The sequence below is a fragment of the Eptatretus burgeri genome, chromosome 14 (assembly GCF_056783735.1).
Source record: "Eptatretus burgeri isolate ZD-2024b chromosome 14, Ebu_testis_v1, whole genome shotgun sequence".
NCBI lineage: Eukaryota > Metazoa > Chordata > Myxini > Myxiniformes > Myxinidae > Eptatretus > Eptatretus burgeri.
The window spans coordinates 50,391,108-50,410,802 of record NC_140974.1 but is presented as its reverse complement, the minus strand read 5'-3'; the positions used below and the strand labels follow the sequence as shown (position 1 = coordinate 50,410,802).

Sequence of the window (19,695 nt, the reverse complement as noted above, 5' to 3'; positions counted from 1 at the left end):
TACCCTGATATACCCACAATTCATCATATAGACCCAAGGTGAAACATTGTACGTTAAAGTGCCGATTGGTATTCTCTAAGCCGAAGGTGTTTTTCCTCCCCAACTGGGATGACTGTATGCCTGGTGTTGGCTTGATGGTTAGGGTGGCTGGCTTGGTATCCAAGGATGAGTTCAAATCCCACTTGCTGTGGTGGAGTTGACTCTGCCTGTCATCCTTCCGAGGTCGGCAAAATGAGTGCCAGCTTGCTGGTATCCTGTGTCGGAGTGGCGACCCATCCAGGATTGTGTCCAATGGCCAATGAGACTGTTTAGGTCGCACCAACGCTCTGCACAGAGTATGGTCCCAATGGATGGATGGATGGGACTGCATTATTTCACTTGGGTCGATATTCCCTAATGGTCCACAAAATTCCTCCATCCTTATAAGAGCCACGTCTATTGTTGAAATTGTTCCACAGCTCCAGTGGGAAGCATGGAAAAGCCATAATATGCGTGTGTGGAGTAAACGATGAATTGTAAGCAGTTTTGTGTAGTATGCAGCATGGTACTGGTAGGGTACTAAATTTAAATGAAAAAAAAGTCTCTCCTTGAAGATTCAAGCTCACAAGTCAACGAGACTGGAATTTGCTGTTGATAATCCCCCTGATATCGTGTCTGACTAATAAATGAAGAACAACGGGTCGTCAGGTTTATGCCCCTCACATGGGGGGGGGGGGGGGTGAGGCTATACCTATAAGGGTTAACTATTTCCCTGTCACATCTGGCCAAAGTGTAAGCTATCTGCACTTCGAATAGCCTTGGAGGCAACGCCATGCCCCTCCAGCCACTCTGAACTCTGCTCACGTATTGGCATATTGGCAACATGGTGTCAGCAGCAGGTTTGATGTATTTCGCAGGCTGCCATGATATAAAAGGGTCGTTTCGCACCTTTCCTTGACCATGGTCAAAGCATCATGTTCCCACCAAAGCCAGACATCTTTTGAGGCTTAATGCTTTAACCAGCCCCCATAAAGGGTTTGAATCAGGAACCGAAGGTTGCGAAGATTACCTGGGTGAAACGTGAAACCTTTCCATGACGATGACACTCATGAAGCCCACACATTACTGGAAAAAAGAAAGAACACAAAACACCCGAAGGATCTCTTACCTTTTGCTGTGATACCGGACCCGAGGTGAAGCTTGTGTTTCAATAGGAAGCAGGTGTGGCGGCAACACCAATATTTGATAACCGGGTTCGTAACATTGCGTGTGGTCCTGTTCTTCTCCAATTCCTTGTCTTTCTCTCACCTTTTGTCTTTCATCTGTCTATCTCCCTCAAAGGATGTGAGGCTAAGTTACTATAAAGTTGCCACCTTTGTGATTGTTCGAATCCAAGGAAGGAACCAACTGCATATCGTGTATCCATGGGTGGAGGAGATGGTTGGAGCGGATGGAGCTGCGGGGAGAAAAAAAAGAGGGATTGAAAATTGAGAAAAAAACATGGCATGAAATAATAATAATAATAATAATAATAATAATAATGATATGGTGAAGAAAGAAGCAGAAAGGAGGTTTGGAGGGAACAGGGAGTTACTTATTATATTAAAGATCCATTGTCAGCTTCTCTGTTGACATAGGTGTCCAAAGGTCAGGGAAAACATTTGATCATGTAATCAGCAATTGGTGCAAGTGATGTCATGTTTTGTGACTTGAGTGACAAAACAGCTTCAGTGGGTTTGTGGTCATTCACCTCCTGGCTTTCTATGATGAATTCAAGATGAAAACTTCAGTAACATGAGGAAGTTTTAGAAAGGTCCGTTAACTCATGTGGTGTCTATGTCTTGTGTTGGTCTCCTAAGCACTAAAGTCATTCTCCTCCTCTTCCGACTACATCTTTAAGGCCCCAATTATTCACACCTTCTTCTGGGGTCAGTCGGAGAACCTTTTTGGACCATCTTTAATGAACTGGCTGGCCCAGCCTAAGGTTTTGCTGAAGATGATTTAGGTAAGAATCTGTAATTTGTTCAGGGTACCGGAGATAGTGATCGCCCCCTCTTTGTGAAAGATACCATGAGAACTTTAACATCCGCCAACTAATGTGGGCAGACAGGACACCGGGCTTAACGTACATCCGAGGGACTGTGCACTTTGTGATGCAACACCCTACCTGTGAGGCACCAATCCGATAATTTATAGTTGGGAAGGGAATCGAGCCAAGACGAGAAAGCTCAGAGGCAATTGCACTACTTCTGCAATATTCGAACAGACACTTCAAAGGACTGCAATACACACCTCTGCACCCCGCCCCCCCTTCCCAACCCCTCTCGGCCCTGCAGAAAGAGCATCCTGGCATGCGTTATGCAGTTCAAAGAGTAGAATATTTCTCTCAGTTTCCGAAAGTGATCTTTATTAGGAAAGTTCATAACACAGCACATGTACGTGAACACTCTTCATCCAATGGCAACCTGGGCACGGAAGAGGTGTGGGCATTCTATACAACACCGTGGTACTGGTATGAAAACAATCAACATGTAAACACTCGTAATTTATAGGCAAATATGTTAGGGGACAGGCCATAGATTGGCCATTTCAAATTCACAAGGCTGAAAGTTGATTTTTCTCTCATCAGGAGCCAGGGTGGGTGGGTTCTCCTACGTCGTGCCTGGGTAATAAATAAAAAAGGCAAATTTGTTCAATCAAGTCGGTCAGATTAGTGTCGTAGAAACAGGCCATTTTGTCATCTCCAACAAAGGGTTCTACTCAGTCACTTAATGGAAAGTCAAACAGAAAACAAATGAGAAACACACAACTCACCAAAGAGAAAAGGATAAAAAAACAAAACAAAACAAAACTTAATGTACATGTAGCGCAGGCTTGATGGGCCAAATGGCCTCCTGTGTCCAAGTTCCTTGTGTACCCCTTGTGTTACGTTTTCTTTTTTTTGTCTTCTGGTGTCCAGTTTGTCATATTATCAGGTGTCTTGCACATTCGATTTGTCTTGCTTCGAGTGAACAACACACGAGCTGACATGTTGAGTCACTTGTTGTTTCCAAACGCAAGGGTTTTGAGGACAGGTGTGAAATTGGATGGTCACCATTATTTTTATTATTTTAAAGAGTACTATTGGTGGTTGTGTTTTCATGACCAGTGTGTTCAAACCATCAACTTGCTAGGCAGTCGACACCTGGAAAAAAGAAACATTGTCAAAGGTGGTGGTCACCAACTGAACAGACCAACTGAAAGCAGACCTGGAAAAAAGCAGAAATGACTTTTCCATATGCTTCATGATTAATTCTTGCAAGTCTTCCAGGAAACACATCTCTCGGGGTCCAAAGAATAAAAAAGGATCAATGCCTGAAGGTGGTCACTGCAGAAGTCAAAAAATAATAATAATAATAATAATAATGAAGAAGATAATCACTGTTTTCAAAAGGTCCAAAATTATGGTGATTCTTCTGCCTCAATGTTGTTTGTGGCCTCGATCAAGAACTTGTGGATGGCTTGGAAAACTGGGCGCTCTTGACTTTCTTTCTTCCAGCATTGCAGCATTAGCTGGTACACAGGCTGAGGACATGCCTCGGGATAGGATAAGTATTGCTGTAATTGAGAAGGGGGGGAGGAACAATGAGAGTGAATGCACATACACACACCTGACAACTTTCTCAAACAACATGTATAATAATGCTTAAATTTGATGTCACAAACATTTATAGGCAAACGAGAAAGAAGAATTTGAGCTATGTTCAATATAAAGTGTTGGTATGACGAGGTAAGTAATTTGAGGAAAAGAGGACTGAGCAAAGGAATGGAAAAGGGAAGGAAAGAGTGGGGGTAGAGAGGAAGTAACGAGGGGAGAGGGAGAAAGGGGTAATGAGGTTAAGAGGAGATAAAAGCAAGGAGGAGGCAATGGAAATTGTTGTGAAACAAAAAGAGGGGATGTGAGAGAGTGAGTGGGGCATCTTGTACACACCCTCTGAACCTTCTCCTATAAACTCCATAATAAAAGCCACATTGTAAACAATTTGCAATCAAAGACCCTTGGTCGACAAGATGGCTCAAAATATGGATTTATGGAGGCTTTCATTTTTGCCTTTTTGTTTACAAATTCGAGGCTCGTGGAACTCGAACACAGAATGGACCAACGACCTCAGACGAATGCCGTGACGTCACTGCCATGATGCAAGTCCTGCCGGCGACTCCCAGAAGAGCCATCTCGCTGTGCTAATTGCAAAGATGTCATTTCAGATGCTGTCACATGTGCATGGAAAAGTGCAGTCACCGACAAGTTTCGCCCTTATTAGGAATCATCAGGGCAACAAAGCAAGCTTCCATACACTTATGACCGAAAACCTTTCAGTTTTATACCAGATAATGTGCGACCCCAAACTGTGAGTGGTGAAACGCCAATATCACATCCTATAAAGCCCTTTCTGCACAGTACCGGGAGTGAGAAGTGCAGCGTACCACGTGGAACATTATCTCCCACTTCACCAAGAACATTCTGGAGTCATTATTGGTTGCAGAGTCATGATCTGGAGTCATTATCCATGCACTTGTGACAGCATCTGAAATTACATCTTTGCAATTAGCGCTGCGAGATATCTCTTCCAGGAGCCCCAGGCAGGACTTGTGACATCAGGCGTTTTGTCTCAGGTCAGAGAACTAAATTAATTATCATCATTGCGCCCGAATGCAACCAATAATGACTCCAGATTGTGCTTGGTGAAGTGGGAGATAATGTTCCAAGTGGCAGGCGGCATTTATCGCTTCCGGTACGGTGCAGCAAGCATTGTGTGGGACGCGGGACTGGTGTTTCACCACTCAGTTTGGGGTCGCACAAACACATATATGTATATATTGTCACGGCTCTGGGCGGTTAAGGTTAATCCCCACGACCCAATTGTGGTGGATCGGCGGTTAACACCGTCTAGGCCCGGATCACCAAGTGGTTTACCTGAGGAGGCAGACACGTGATCCTCAGAGATTATGTCACACGCGGGAGGGGCAGGGTGGCACTGGTGAAGGTACGCCATTGCTTCATCTGCCACGTGTGTTTGCTCAAGCAGCCATCATCTGCTGTCATATAGGTTTGAGCTACTCAAGTAAAGGGCTTGCAGCTATTAAATATTTGGGGGGGGGAGGGAGGAGGTAGATCTTGTCTTAGCTTGTGCAGGGGGTTATCGAGGTTCTGAGACGCATTGAGGGCTGCTTGTCGCATGATATCGGCATATAAAGATAACTAAATCGGTACATAAAGAGGTTGCCACAATTGCTGAAAAACCACAAAATTCAACTCCATGATATTTAAGGGTTTACTGTACATACATAGAGTATCATATATGTATGTACATATATGATATTTGCATCCTCAGGGGCAACAGCCACCAATAAGTTGCACTCAGATGACCATGCCCAAGAAAGCAGCAACCAAATCAAGTCATGTAGCCTGTTACCAGAGGGATTCCAAGTTGTTCAAGTGAGCAAAGCATTTAATCAAACACTAGAATATAAGACCCGTCGCTTTGCTGACGGAAATACCAATCTTTGCTGTGATGGCGAATTAATAGGGCAAGAACAAAAACGATTCCTGGGAGTAGAGGGATAACCAGCCTCACAAGTTGGCGTTTGCAGTTTCACCACGTGTGCCCATGTACCCATAAAAAAAAGAAAAAGAAGATTTTTTTTTGTCACAAACCTTCCCAGGAGTTCCCTGAATCCACCGTAATTGGATTTGTTGAAATCCGTTAATCCGTTCTCAAGTTATAACATGACAGAGAGACAGACAGACACGGCTCCATTTATAATATCGATTGGGGAAACAGGACTCAAGCTATAAAGTTGGTAAAGTAAAGGTAAGTTTTTATTTGCAATTTTCATACCTCAACCAAATTTCCGAGATTATTTTAAAACTATCCTCAACTAAGCAAATACATGAAAAGCACAATTCACCAAAATACATCAGCACAATCTCAAAATACTGAAGCCAAGGCAGCAGTCAAGGAATGTTTTGCTTCTTGCGAAGTTGTACTGGAGAGAGGTGACATATTTAGAAGGAGTAGCGCGCACCAAGAGTGTCTATTAGCTCAAGATCAACGACTGTGCTCTGTGATGATAATTCCTTCTTCCGAAACCGGTGAGAATGGACGAATCCAAATAATTATTTTTTCTTCGAGAAACCAGGTGGTCCAAACCCATTTCATGTTTAAAACCAACTGACGGACGAGAACTGCTCTTGCTCACAGTCACTAACCTGCTGGTTGTTGTTTCGGAAGAACTCGGCCGTGTTCTCGATAACCTGCTCATCTGAGAGTTTTGCGTAGGGTTGTTCTCTGCAAACTGTCATGACCTCCCAGAGGGTCACACCAAACGCCCACACATCACTCGCAGTGCTGAACTTTCCCTGCACAGCAACACACCAGCTTCATAAACCTTTGGTTGACCTCTGATATAATCGACAATTAAAGCTTATGCTCACTCGCAAACAATGCAAAGTGACTTTTGGTTGAACGGCAGATTTGCCAATGATGCAGTAGTGGGGAAACTTAGCAAATTTGGCACACTCGTAGCCTATCATATTATAAACAGATTTGGATATTGGGCCATCTCAAATTCAGCCGCTGATGGCTGTGGCAGCCATTTTCCACTGCCATCAAAAATTTTGAGATGGCCCAATATCCAAATCTGTTCATAATATGATAGGCTACTAGTGTGCCAAATTTGGTGCTTTCCTCACAAAATGCACAATTGTTATGCTATATTTAGCTAAGTTGCCCCACTACAGTGCAATATGTACCCCTTACAGATTAGGACAACAGCATAGGTTTTGACCAAGATACCTCGGCACACAATAGCCGACTATTTTCAAAAGTCACTATATGATCTCAAACGTCTACAAATGCTGGAGGATAGCAAATAATGGCTGTTATGAAAATACAAAGTATGGTAAAGTTGAAATGGTTCACAGACTTACTATGATATGATACGGGAAAAATTTTTTTCATGTTTTACAATACTGTACTTAAATCCACACCTATATGAAGCGATCGAAAAATAAACTGTCCCAAATTGTATTGAAATAACCATACTTGAAGGATGTGATTCAGGAAGGAAATTAAAATTTCTTTCGGGTGTCAGTGAAAGCTCGCCTGTTCTTCGTTGAAAGACCTTTAATGTCCACCAACTAATGGAAGCAGATGGGACACCCAGTTTAAAGTCCATCTGAAGGAGACTTTGTGATGTGACACCACTGCCTGCAAAGCACTTGTCTGACAAGTTTACAGTCAAGTCAGGAATCAAACCAGAGAAGACAGCTCAAAGGTAAGTGCACTACCTCTGCACCACTCCGTTGGATATATGATTGTTGAGATCTGGGATTAAAAAAAAAAAACTCGAAGAACCATTGAACAAATATCTTGAAAAAGTACAAAAATTACTGCTTCTGTTTCCATCTGGTGATCATGGTGATTGTAAGATTATCCTCAACGTGTTTAACACAATAACAACTGAAGCGAAGTCGATGGCGCGCCATCGGAAATCACCACGCTTCTCACCTAAAGGAAAGTTGAAAGATGGCAAAAGGTTCCACCAGAAATGATGCAATATCAAGTTTTGCGTTAAAAGTTTTTTTTTTCCGTTTTGACCCCCTGTTCCCACAAGTCCCCACCCATTGGGGCATGAACAGCAAGTTAAATCCCCAAAAAATTGTTCCATACTTCATTCGTCCCTGAATGTTGATTGCATATGCAAAGATTCCTTTAAAAATGTTTAAGAATGTACATGTAATTACATTTTTTGGGATTTGATGTTTTGACCCTGGCCAGGGGGTGGGGGACAAAAATTATACTATGCAGGCACTTTTGTGCCATGTGGTGATCATAACTACCAAGTTTGGTGAATTTCTCCCCAACAGTTTAGGAGGAGCTAGTATGACAGACAGACAGACAGAGACAAAGCCAATTACAATATCCCCTCGTTTTTATTTTCTTCAATAAAACGTGGTGATAATAGAATGGCGCTTGGAGGAGCGCATACCTCCAACAGGCTGAACAGGTTATGTTTTGTATCTCACTGAAAGGCCGGATCTGCATCCGGACTTTAACCAAAATCTAATCGGCTTGTTCTCGTTATCTACCCAACTCATTCACCAAGTTTTGTCATAACCTACTCATAACGTTTTGAAATATTGTGCTTTGTATCGTTTTTGGCCCCTATCTCTCAATTGTGAAGAATTACTTTGAAAATTCTATTATCCTTAGCCTGGTCTTCACCAAAATCTAATCAATTCGACCTTGTCACACATCTAACACGTCCACCACGTTCTGTCCAAATCCGTTCTTAACTTTTGAGATATCCAGCTCACAAACAAACAGACAAACAACCAAACAAGCAGTCATAGACTGGTACTTACAAAATCGTCAACTTGACCTCTGACCTTGTCTAATAAAAGCTGTCTCTAGAGAAGGTAGCGACGCAAACCAGAAGTTTCTATGATGATTCTGTACCAAACCATCACAAATCGTAACGTCGACCGAAGCAAAAATCTCCATTTCTCCACACAATTATTTAATATTATTTTCTCAAAGTCACAAAACCGTAATATTTGGCCATTCACCAACAATCTTTACATAATCCGACGGCTTAGCGAGTCAGGCATGCGACGACAACCTTTATTGGGATAAAAAATGACTTTTAAACACCATCTTTATCGAAAACACCGTCAGCGCGCACATGCAAAACCTGTACGTGATTCAACGACGCCTCTGCTCGAGCGCGCTGCACCACGTGACGAGCCGTGACGCGGCGAGTGAAATATTTTTTATACAATCTTAAAACGTCTCCAAAACATCCGATTTTTACCAGAATTTCGACAACCCAGTGTTAAGCGTCCTAAGCGATCGCAAAAACCAAAGACAAAACTAAAATCGAAGTTAAAACGAACTCGTAACGTCGACCGAAGCAAAAATACTCCATTTCTCCACATTAATTTATGGAATTATGTTTGACCTCACTGTGACCTTGACCTTTGACCGATTTTGACCAAAATCTAATCAGCGCTAGCCATCACCTTCCTGAATGACGTGGTGTAATTTGACATTGGTAGTTTCTTCCGTTCTCGAGTTATCGTGCCTACACACAAACACACACACACACACACACACACACACACACACACACACACACACACACACACACACACACACACACACACACAAACACAGGACGGAAGTCATTAATATACTTAAGAAATCTTTAGATTTCGTAAGTAACAAAGATTTCATGCACAGCATGTTACTAGCAAAATCCAAATAAACAACATGCTTGTGGAGTACTCCAGGTGGTTGGAGATTGCGCATTGCTTTCTGAAAAAAGTATAGTCTGTATATTACAAGAAGACTCTCTAAAGGGATATAACATGTCTCTACATCTAAGGGGTGTGAAGGTCCAAATCGTCTAAGTGGTCAAAAGGGTCGATAAGGGTCTTAAGAGGTCTAAAGGTCTAAAGGTCAAGGGCTCTCATAGATGTAAATATATTTAGAGGTCTAAGGAGTCTTAAAAGGTATAAAAGAATCTAAAGTGTCTAAATGGGTCTAAGGGGTATAAAGGATTAAGGGATATAAGTGTTTTGAGGGGTCTAAGGGGGTTATAAAGGGTCTTAAAAAGGTTCAAAGGGTCAAAATGGTCTAAAAGGTCTAAGGTTCGAAAAGGTATGAGTGCTCCAAAGGTCTATACGTCTAAAAGGCATGCTCCAATCGTCCATAATTAACAGATGTAATCAAGGTACAATAATAAGTAATTAATAAATGCACTCATGGTCCATCACGTTCAAATAGTCGGCAATTCATAAACATACTCACAAGGATTGACCAGTTCACCGTCTACCCATGTTTTTCGGTTTTATGTATAGTAAATATATTATTGCGGATCTGTAAAACCGCATGCCTCCTTCCAAGGCAATAACACACATCATACAGCGATCCCAAGGCAGTTATTTCCATAGTATATGTCTTAGTTAGTCCCTTTCATATGTCTAGTCGGTAAAAGGGGAAAGATGCGTTGTGTGGGACTCTCTTAGTTCAGTCTTTTATATCTTTTATATCCTCACTTTAACCTTTGACCTTTTCCTTTCCGTTACACGAACCAAGCAAGCAAGCATGCACGCCATGCAATAGGAATGAGCACACGCTATGAGTGTCTCCAGTATGCTTGCGCTGCGAGCGCATCCGGCCAAAAGTGCACACATACATTGTTTCGTTGGAATTTGCACGCCCATTCCCCGTTCAAATGTGCACGCCAATTCCCAACCGCCACCTCACCTCAGACTTCACCCTGCTCACCAAACCTCATCATGTTTACCGCAACCGCTTCCTACAACTGGGAAAAATACCCCACGACAACTCATGCTAAATCTCGACTTTTATTCATCATCCCACAATGAGCACCACATGGCACTCGGCCCTGACCATGGATGCCACGTGGCAATCACCACTCGGTACAGACGCCACATTGCCACCACCTTTCACAAATAATGTAAAGACAAGAACACCCTGTTCTATGACTGCCATAACTGCCCCATGGTCATCAAATCCACACCGAAACCTCAAGGGACCCAGAAGGGATGCGGGTCAAGCTGTTTGAAGGAATAACGCGATGTGCGAATGTGCGCTACGGATTATGAAGGGACCTATGGGTAGCGCGAGGATTTCGCGACAATTCCATGATAGAATGAAGGGCAGCGCACATTCAGGGATGGAGAACGCATCCGAAGACTTTGGCCCCATGTAAAGCTCGGAGCTCCAAACCTTACCAAGGTCAGCGAGTGACTGAGCCATATTCCGGCTCCGAGGCCTGGCGGGGCATGGATATGGCTGTTGCGGCTCCATAGAGGAGCAGGATTTTGCCTGCAGCTCGTTGAGATCCGGTCCTCGGCCCCTCCCTTCGTCCGGGCCCATAAAAAGGGCAGAGCGGAAGTCAGTTCGCTCTCTTTTGGGTCAGTTGCTCTTACAGTCAGTCAGCCTTCTCATGGGTCGTTCAGTCACCCTGCTCGCCTGTACGAGTCCATCCAGTTCACCCTGCTCGCTGGTCACTGCTGTTGCTTGCCTTCGTGTTCGGGGCTGTCGGTACTGCCGCTGAAGGAACACGGAGCCAGACAGGATTGACAAGCAGGCAGTCAGCGAGCTGGTCGGCATGGAGCGAAAGGCATGCGAGTGCCCGTAACCAAGTGAGGAGAAGGGATCGCACACTACTGCTGCGAGGTGGGGCTACTCCGTTTGAGCGATCCTCAATAGATACAGACATTTACACTTGCAGACATTTACACAGATAGGTAAGGGACTTTCTCCTTGCACATCTTTTTCTTCCATCTACCTCGTCTACTGTGGCCACATAAATGAGCATTAACGCGGGCGAAGCCCAACTGCTCTTTTACGGGCCGAACTGAAGGAGCGTACTGACCCGCATTCACATTTTCCTCTTGCACGAAGCTGCACCCCCCCCCCCACGTCGCACTACACCACACCTCCCATTCCCACATCTTAGACATAATCGGTATTCCTCCCGCCTACCTCTCCTTAAGCATTCTGGGCTGTGTTGGTCTGCCGACGACACCAGATATTGAGAGGACATTTATCCTCACCTGCCTTCTTTCTGTCTGGGCTATCAAATCTTCCGAGGGTTTGTGTGTGTGCGTGTGTGTGTGTGTGTGTGTGTGTGTGTGTGTGTGTGTGTGTGTGTGTGTGTGTGTGTGTGTGATGGCGCCTGTCCTAACATAAATTAAGATTGTAGAAGATATACAGGATAACTCTGCTCTGTGCCTGTTTTGTAAGATTGCTTGTCTTTTGGCGCATCCCACAAATTCCTTGCTTTCCCTGCTGTACATACCAATAAATCCAATTCACTCTGCCACATAACCTTTCTTGCTTTGGTTGTAAATAAATGCACTGTGTAGAAATGCTCCCAGATCTTTTTCGTCTTTGTCTTTATTCGTCCAGCATGGTCCGCACCTTAGCTTTAGTCAGGACATTATTCCCTAACGATTCGCTTCGTAGCCAGTACGCACTTGGCAGTTCCGCTCGGCTGCATCCGATCTGGAAAGTAATCTGGTTGACACAAGTATGTATCAAGGGTGCGTTCCCCGGTAAGGAGGTCACATGACCCTTAGGTAAACGGTATATTAGACGGAGGACCCTAAGTTATGTGAGTAAGGTACTAAGTCCGGTGAGTAACCAGAGGCAGTCCATCCCTCATGGTCTCCCCACAATGCCGAGACCGTTACAATATATGAATAAATTCAAGTGAATTGGATGAAAATTTACGATTTATGTGACCTTGACCTTTTGACCTATTGAGCTCAAAACCAATAGGCTTCCAGCTTGTCACATCTGCTTCGAGGTGTTTAAGTTTCGTGAAGATTGGAGTAAAAATACAACCTGTAGGCTTAAAATTGACATACAGACAAACAGAAAAACAAACCAGACCAAGCAATAAACTTATGAATGTTCAATTTTGCAAGTCACAAACAGACAAACAGGGGCAAATATGTAACCTTCGTCCACATTCGGTGGCGGAGTTAACAATAAAAAAACACACAATGTAATGAGTGGGATATTGGCTTACCAGGAGAATACTCTCCCAGGCCATCCAGCGAATAGGAAGAACAGCTCGGCCCTGAATGCGGTAATAATCACTACTATAGAGGTTCCGACTCATCCCAAAGTCAGCAATCTTGATGGTGAGGTCGTGGCCCACTAAGCAGTTTCTTGTCGCCAGGTCTCGATGGACGTAATTCAAGGATGCGAGATATTTCATGCCTGAAGCGATCTGTATAATGATGCGCATCAGCGGAAGAAGGCTGCAAAAATAGGAAATGACAAACTGGATGATATTTCCAGGATCTAAGCTCGAGGCCGATAATGATTATCTCAGTTCTTCTTCCATAACAAGTTGGGTAATACAACGGATTGAGAGAAAGAAAAGAAACGAAGGTAGTGAAGCAAGATCGTGCAAGCGACTTGAAGATTTATTAACTAGCAAAGCAGGAGCTGGCTCCAAGCAAGCAAACCTGATGTTCTGGGCATCATGTGATGTAGAATCCTGCTGAAACTTATGACGTTCAAGAAACTGATGCAGGTCACCATGCGGCATGTACTCAGTCACCATGACCAGGGGGTCATCTCGAAGACACACGGCCAGGAGGCGTACAATATTAGGGTCACACAGACGAGAGATGGTCTTTATCTCTTTCACAAAGTCACTCCTAAGAGAGAAACAAAAGAGTGTTATTTGTAGACGAGGTCAATTGCAATTGTGAGCCAAGGCCCTGCCAGTTTAAATAAAGGATGGACAAATGTTCTGTTGCGCGCAACAACACGGTTATATCTCAATGCAAATCAAGCGTGTTCGGCTCAAAGACGTCAGCCACCCACCGAGCACTCACAGATGCATCTTCCCTGAGGATCTTGACAGCAACCAGAACATCCTCAACACTTTCATCTCCAGTGAACCCTGGCAAACCTTTTGCAGCACATAACAGGACCTGTCCAGTGGAAAAGTATCAGTAATACATCGATTAACTGGCCCTTCCAATGAACTGACACCCCCTAAAGATCCCTGGTCAAATGGACCCAGGATGTTATCAGTTGAGTATTGAGGGAGGGCCTTAAAAATCATAATACATTTTTAAAAACCTTGATTACTTGACATTATCTTGACCGATTTAATGGCAAACATCAGACGTTTTGCAGGACTAAAAAATTCAGTTCTCAAGTCCATCAATTAGTTGTCACCTCATCTTTTCCATTCACCTTACCTCTCCAAATTGACCCTCTCCAAGCTTTTCCTTGAGTTGTAGTTGCTCCCGAGGCACCTCCAGTGATTGTGGGTCCCAGAATGGACCATCGCTGCTGGCTGCTGGGACTGCATAGGTATTACCACCTGTAACACCTTGTAAATCCAAGATGTCGGCCACGGCATAATGTCGTGCACCATCAACGCCCATCTCCAACTCAGCATATTCTCCTGTAGATACGAACACATTCATCTCTCTTTGCAATCATCTTTATTAGAATTAGCATCTCTTTTAAAATATCCACCCTTTTAACAATTATCTCAGGCTCATTGACGAGCATGTACAGAAATCACACACTGGATAAAGACAACAAATTTCATTGAACCTTTACATGGACGAAAAGGGACAATGGACAAATGAATCCAGTCCACGGGATTCGAACCTGGGATCCCAGCATTAGCAGATAAGTGCTCAAATGGGAACACGAAATAAGTATACCCCACATTCATCATTATTGCACAATTATCTTCTGTTGACATAGTCATCAACATTATTATTCATTCACACCTTTGATGGAACATCCAAACCAAAGCTACAAAGGTGATAATTTGAGGAAGTTTGCTCCATTGTGGATTTTCTCGTATTTATTCGTGGAAATATGAAGGGGGAGCCAAATGCCAATGGGATTTCGATGATTGTATGGCAGATGCAACTTGCATTGGGTCTCGTTCAATCAGAAGGTGACACGCCGTCCAAACTTGCAATTTGTACGTCTTCCAGAAGCAATGTTTATTCGTGGGTGCATGAGTTCTAAAGTAGGATAAACAAGCGTCACCAATTCACTGTGTCCGGGCCAAGCCTATCATGGCGTTATGCTGCACGCAATTGCACAAGTATAAGACCGAAATAGCAATGACGAAATTTCCACCCAGATGACGAAATTATTTTCATTTTTTTCCATCGATGACGAAATTATTTTCATTTTTTTCCATCGATGACGAAATTATTTTCATTTTTTTTCATCGATGACGAAATTATTTTCATCAATGATCCAATTATTTTCATCACAGTAATTACGAAAAAATGTTCATCAATGATCTCTCCGACTCTGGAAAATCCTCTTTATGGCTTTGCTGATGACTAAACCCTCTGCCGTACCATCTGTCATTCCTCAGATCCGCAAGCAGCAGCTTCTTCACTCTCCACAGATATGCATAAAATCACAAGCTGGACAAACAAGGGAAACATGTCTTTCTACCCTGACAAATCTCACACTCTCACTATGTCTCTCCGAAAGGACCATCTGGAAACCACCCCCCCACCCCCACCCCATCTACTTTCTCAACAATCCTCTTGAAGAAGCCCTTTCTTTCAAGCTTCTAGGTCTCACTATCTGCCGTGATCTTTCCTGGGAAAGCCACATTTCCAAGCTGGCCTCCAAAGCCAGTCGCCGACTGGGCATCCTCCATCGTGCAAAGTCCTTCCTTGGCACACCTAAGCTCCTGACCACATACAAAGCTTACGTCCACAGCCTGATGGAGTACTGCTCTCCTCTCGGTGCTGGTGCTCCCGACTCTCACCTTTCTCGGCTTCACATTGTGGAAACCAAGGCTTTTAGGATCATTGGTAGCTCCTGTGATGAGGCTGAATCTCTCACTGTCTCACCGCAGGCAGGTCAGTGGTCTTTCTGTCTTCTACCATCTCCTCTCCGCCTCGCCACCCCTCTCTCTTTACGATCTGTCCCACCATATTTCCGCAGAACGCTTAAGGTCCGCCAGCAACCCCCTTCTAGTAAAACTACCAAAAATCAAGAATCACTGCTCACCTTCACTCTTTCATTCCTCTTTTTTCCCACCTTTGGAACAAACTCCCACACCCTCTTCAATCCCACTCTTCCCTCCAGGTCTTCAAAACAGCTGTTCACCACCATTTCTTATCTTCCCCGATAGAAATCCACAATCTTTTAAACCCCTGCTAATCCACCCCAAACCCACCTCCATCAAATTCCCTACTTTCTTTCCTGAAAGTCCCTGTAGTGTCCATCTTATTTACCCTGTTTAGTACCCCACCCCACCCCTCTCCCTTCCACAGATCACATGTCTCTGTTCCCCACTGTTTTTATCTTCCCTCTCCCACACCTCTTGTCTCCTGCTCCCCTTGTTGTATGTTCTGTGTGTGAACCTCTCATATGAACCTTGACATTGTATACAAAAAAATTTAAAAGATGGATAATCAGTCACGGTTCCACACCCTGTTGTGCACGATGTGCTAGGTTTCAACAAAGTGTGTGCAGAGATGGATCCATGACAGCTGACTGCTCGCATGAAGAACCAACAATTGGCATGCACAGTCATCAATTTCCAGCCTGGTGTTGGCGCAGTGGTCAGGTCAGGGCAGCGGCTTGGGATCCAAGAGGTCCTGAGTTCAAGCCCCGTTGGGCCACTGAATTAATACACCAGGGGGTTGACTCAGCCTGTCATCCTTCCGAGGTCGGCGAAGTGAGTACCAGTGTACTGGGCCGGTGTATACCCCGGTTAAAATAGGTGTACCATATCCCTGTGTCGTAAGAGGCGACCAGGGTTGCGTCAGGAAGGGCATCCGGCGTAAAACATGTGCCAAATCACTATGCGGATCATAAGGATGATCCGCTGTGGCGACCCCACAGAAAGAAGAAGAAGAGGAGTCATCAATTTCCAATGTCGAGCCGAAGGGGATGGCTTCCTGAATGGTATAATGGCGAGAGACAAAACGTGGGTCCACTACCATACATTGGACTGACCGAATAACAAATGAGCAAGCATGGAATGGCAGCATGCCAACTGCCCTTCTTTCAGTCTCTCCATTGGCAGGAAAGGTCATCCTGTGGATGTTCTGGGAAATGAATGACATTTCTTGGACAACTTCACCGAAGGTGAAGGAGGTTATGTTTTCACCCCTTTCTATCGATTTGTTTGTTTGTGTACAGGATATCTCAAAAAGTTGAAGACAGATCCGGATGAAATTTTGTGTGCAGGTTCGGTGTGTGACAAGGACGAACTGATGAGATTTTAGTGAAGATCCGGATCCGCATCAGATTAGTAGAATTTTTAAAGTGATTCTTCACCATTGAGAGATAGGGCCAAAAATGATATAGTGCTGTATCACATGATATTTCAAAAATGTATTGGGCCAGATATGTTCTCATGGATCAGGCATTACGTGGCGGATGTCTGGAGTGTACCGAGTGCCCTTCTAGTTATGATTAATTTATTCACCAAAGCAAGAGTACCAAACCCAGATGAGACAACTTAAAGGTAAGTGCACTTCGTCTATCTCTATACCATCCTGTTAAACATTGGAAAGCAAGGAGACTATGAAGAAAAATGATATATCTATCACAGCCATCAGATTACTATGAAACTTCATTTCCTTGGATGCCCGGTCTTATCTGACTCCCCTCATACATGTTAAAAACATTTGAATTACATCTTTGATAATTAAGAGAAAATGATAGACAAACACACATTGAATGTAATGAGAATTACCCCCATCACTTGCGCTGCCATCTGTTCGCCGGTGAGGGAGATTCAAAGGTTGCTGGTACCCGGGTGGGAGAGGTGGTGCAGGCGGAACACGCTTGTACAGGGATCGATGGCGTGGCAAAGTTATTGCCTCACTGGGAAGTGAGAGCCGCACAGCCATGTTCTCCTCCAGGATACGGTGAGGGGCCTTTCGAGGACCATGGGAGGTCAAATAATTGAGATTAGACAAGGAAAGTGATAGCATTGAAAATAAAATAAAGAAAGATTATGGTAAAAAAAAAATAAAAACGAAGACAGTTTTGAATGGAGTACAAGGAGATAATAGAGAAGGGAGGTTTAGGTAATATTAGAACAAAAGGGTGGTGGAGCCAAGTCAAGAGTATTTAATATAGGAACATATGAGGGACATTTCAAAAGCTCGACGAGTGAAATATTCACAACAGTCCAAGACATGCCAATGTTTTACATTTTTCAATGTATACACACGAGTGGGGATATGCTTACACATTGTAAGCAATAACGAACCATGCTTCATATGTAGGTTCATAATAAATAGAAGCTTTATGATGATAGCCAAGCTTCATGACCGACCTCCTGCTAGATGAGCACAACAAGGCTGCACTTATTTGCGGGTATTTTCATTTTATGGATGCTTTCCAATGGTTCTGTGATTTTTTCCCGGTGTATTGACTTCAATGTCCATCGGCACACAAAATTTCAGCTTTCCCAGAAGAAAAAAAACACCCAGAAGGAACCGAATATTAATATCAGTCAGTCAGTTAGTGAGTGGTTGGAATTATTATATATATATATATATATATATATATATATATATATATATATATATATATATATATATATATATATATATATATATATATATAAACCCCTCCCATGCTCCTCTAGCTGACACTGCTGTGTAAAGCAACCAAGAAGGCCTACCCAAGGTAAGCGCAATGTTGTATCAAACATTTCCCAAAGTTCCTCCACAGCTATGAAGACATTCACAAATAGTACGCACATGAGAATCCCAATGCTACACACCACCTCAGCTGCTGAATCCGGTTTCATCGCTTATTGGCGAATCATCAGCGACAGCGCAGACAGCAATGCATACCAGAGGCTCTCAAGCATGTACCACGTGCAAATTTTCATTTATTTACATTTGTATTGTGTGCAATCTCGAATATTGTGTGCAGTTTTGGTCACCACAACTTAGGAAAGACAAAGCTGCCATGGAGGGGGTTCAGGGGCAGGGCGACTGGATTGATTCCAGGCCTACCTAAACTCAGCTATAAGGAGCGGCTGAAGGAGACAGGGCTTTATATACTAGAAAGGAGGCGGTTATGATGTAATATGATGGAGATGTTTAAGATAATGAAAGTTATGGACAAAATAAGTACAGAATAATTATTCAGCAGAGTAGATCGTGCTAGGACCAGGGGCCATAGCCTGAGAGTAAAGAAGAGGAGAGTTAAGGTAGTATACTTGTGAACTGCCCAATTAAAAATTTTTCCCGCATGTATTAAATTTTGGTGGAAATATATTAATGGCATAACTCCAAATCCGCAGATATTGAACATGCATAGAGCAAGACCTTACTCTACATTGGTTCACCACTTTGGCATTGATCACATTATGCTTTTTCATTGCGTGTCTTGGACTATCACCAGTATCTTGTTTGTAGGACATTTTGTTGACCATTAATGAAGTGTGACATTTGGTGGGTTCCTTCCAAAGAATTGGTGTCAAGCAGCATTATTTCTGAAATATTCTGGCACCTTCTCGAGAAGTTTCTTCCAGTTCTGACGCCACAGGATGAGGATAATAATGACCACAAGCAGCAGAATGATGACAAGGAGGCAACCGATGAGCAGTGCTGTGTTTCCCGGGCGCTCTGGTGACAGCCCACTTTCCGTAATGCTTGTCCCTATTGGTACTGAAAGCGACAGCGAAAATAATAAACGAATTGGTTTCATCTAACACTTTCAAAATGTGCAAAAAGTAAAAATAATTTTTCCTCTTTCATGAAAAAATAATTAGGACTGGCTGCTGGATAGCTTAGAAAAACACAGATAAACTCTCCTTTGAGCTATCTAGCATGAGTTTCAATCTCCATTAAGCTATAAACTGTCATCCTGGTTTTCTCATGCAGAACAATGCATGAATGTGTGCGCCGTCCGTTGGATGGACGCTAAGCCAGGGGACCCGTCTGGCAGCACTCACCGTTGGTTGACATTATAGATCTCACAGTGGTGTCTATCATGAAAAGTAGGCAAGGTATCACTGGCACCCTGAACAAATTAGAAATTCCTACCACCTTCAGTTGAACGTCAGGCTTTACCGGCTGTTTCTGAAAGACTTGGGCCAAAAACGTCCCCTGGTCAACTCCAGATGAGGGAGTGCATAAAC

At 43.5% G+C, this 19,695-nt stretch overlaps 1 protein-coding gene across 6 annotated transcripts in view; it reads right to left on the bottom strand.

The window, feature by feature from the left end:
- Positions 1-2,359: 2,359 nt before the first annotated feature.
- The window catches only part of LOC147013161 (discoidin domain-containing receptor 2-like), an 83,776-nt gene continuing 66,440 nt past the window's right edge, over positions 2,360-19,695 (bottom strand). For 5 of the 6 annotated variants that reach the window (XM_085854778.1, XM_085854782.1, XM_085854777.1 and 2 more), the window contains 8 exons: positions 19,065-19,222; positions 17,287-17,470; positions 13,784-13,992; positions 13,401-13,510; positions 13,037-13,231; positions 12,592-12,826; positions 6,230-6,379; positions 2,360-3,576 (listed from right to left, as the gene is read on the bottom strand). In XM_085854778.1, the coding sequence (XP_085710904.1) occupies positions 3,421-3,576; positions 6,230-6,379; positions 12,592-12,826; positions 13,037-13,231; positions 13,401-13,510; positions 13,784-13,992; positions 17,287-17,470; positions 19,065-19,222 (1,397 nt within the window). In that variant the 3' untranslated portion in view covers positions 2,360-3,420. The remainder of the gene's footprint in view (positions 3,577-6,229; positions 6,380-12,591; positions 12,827-13,036; positions 13,232-13,400; positions 13,511-13,783; positions 13,993-17,286; positions 17,471-19,064; positions 19,223-19,695) is intronic. The other variant, XM_085854781.1, reaches the window with a different exon arrangement.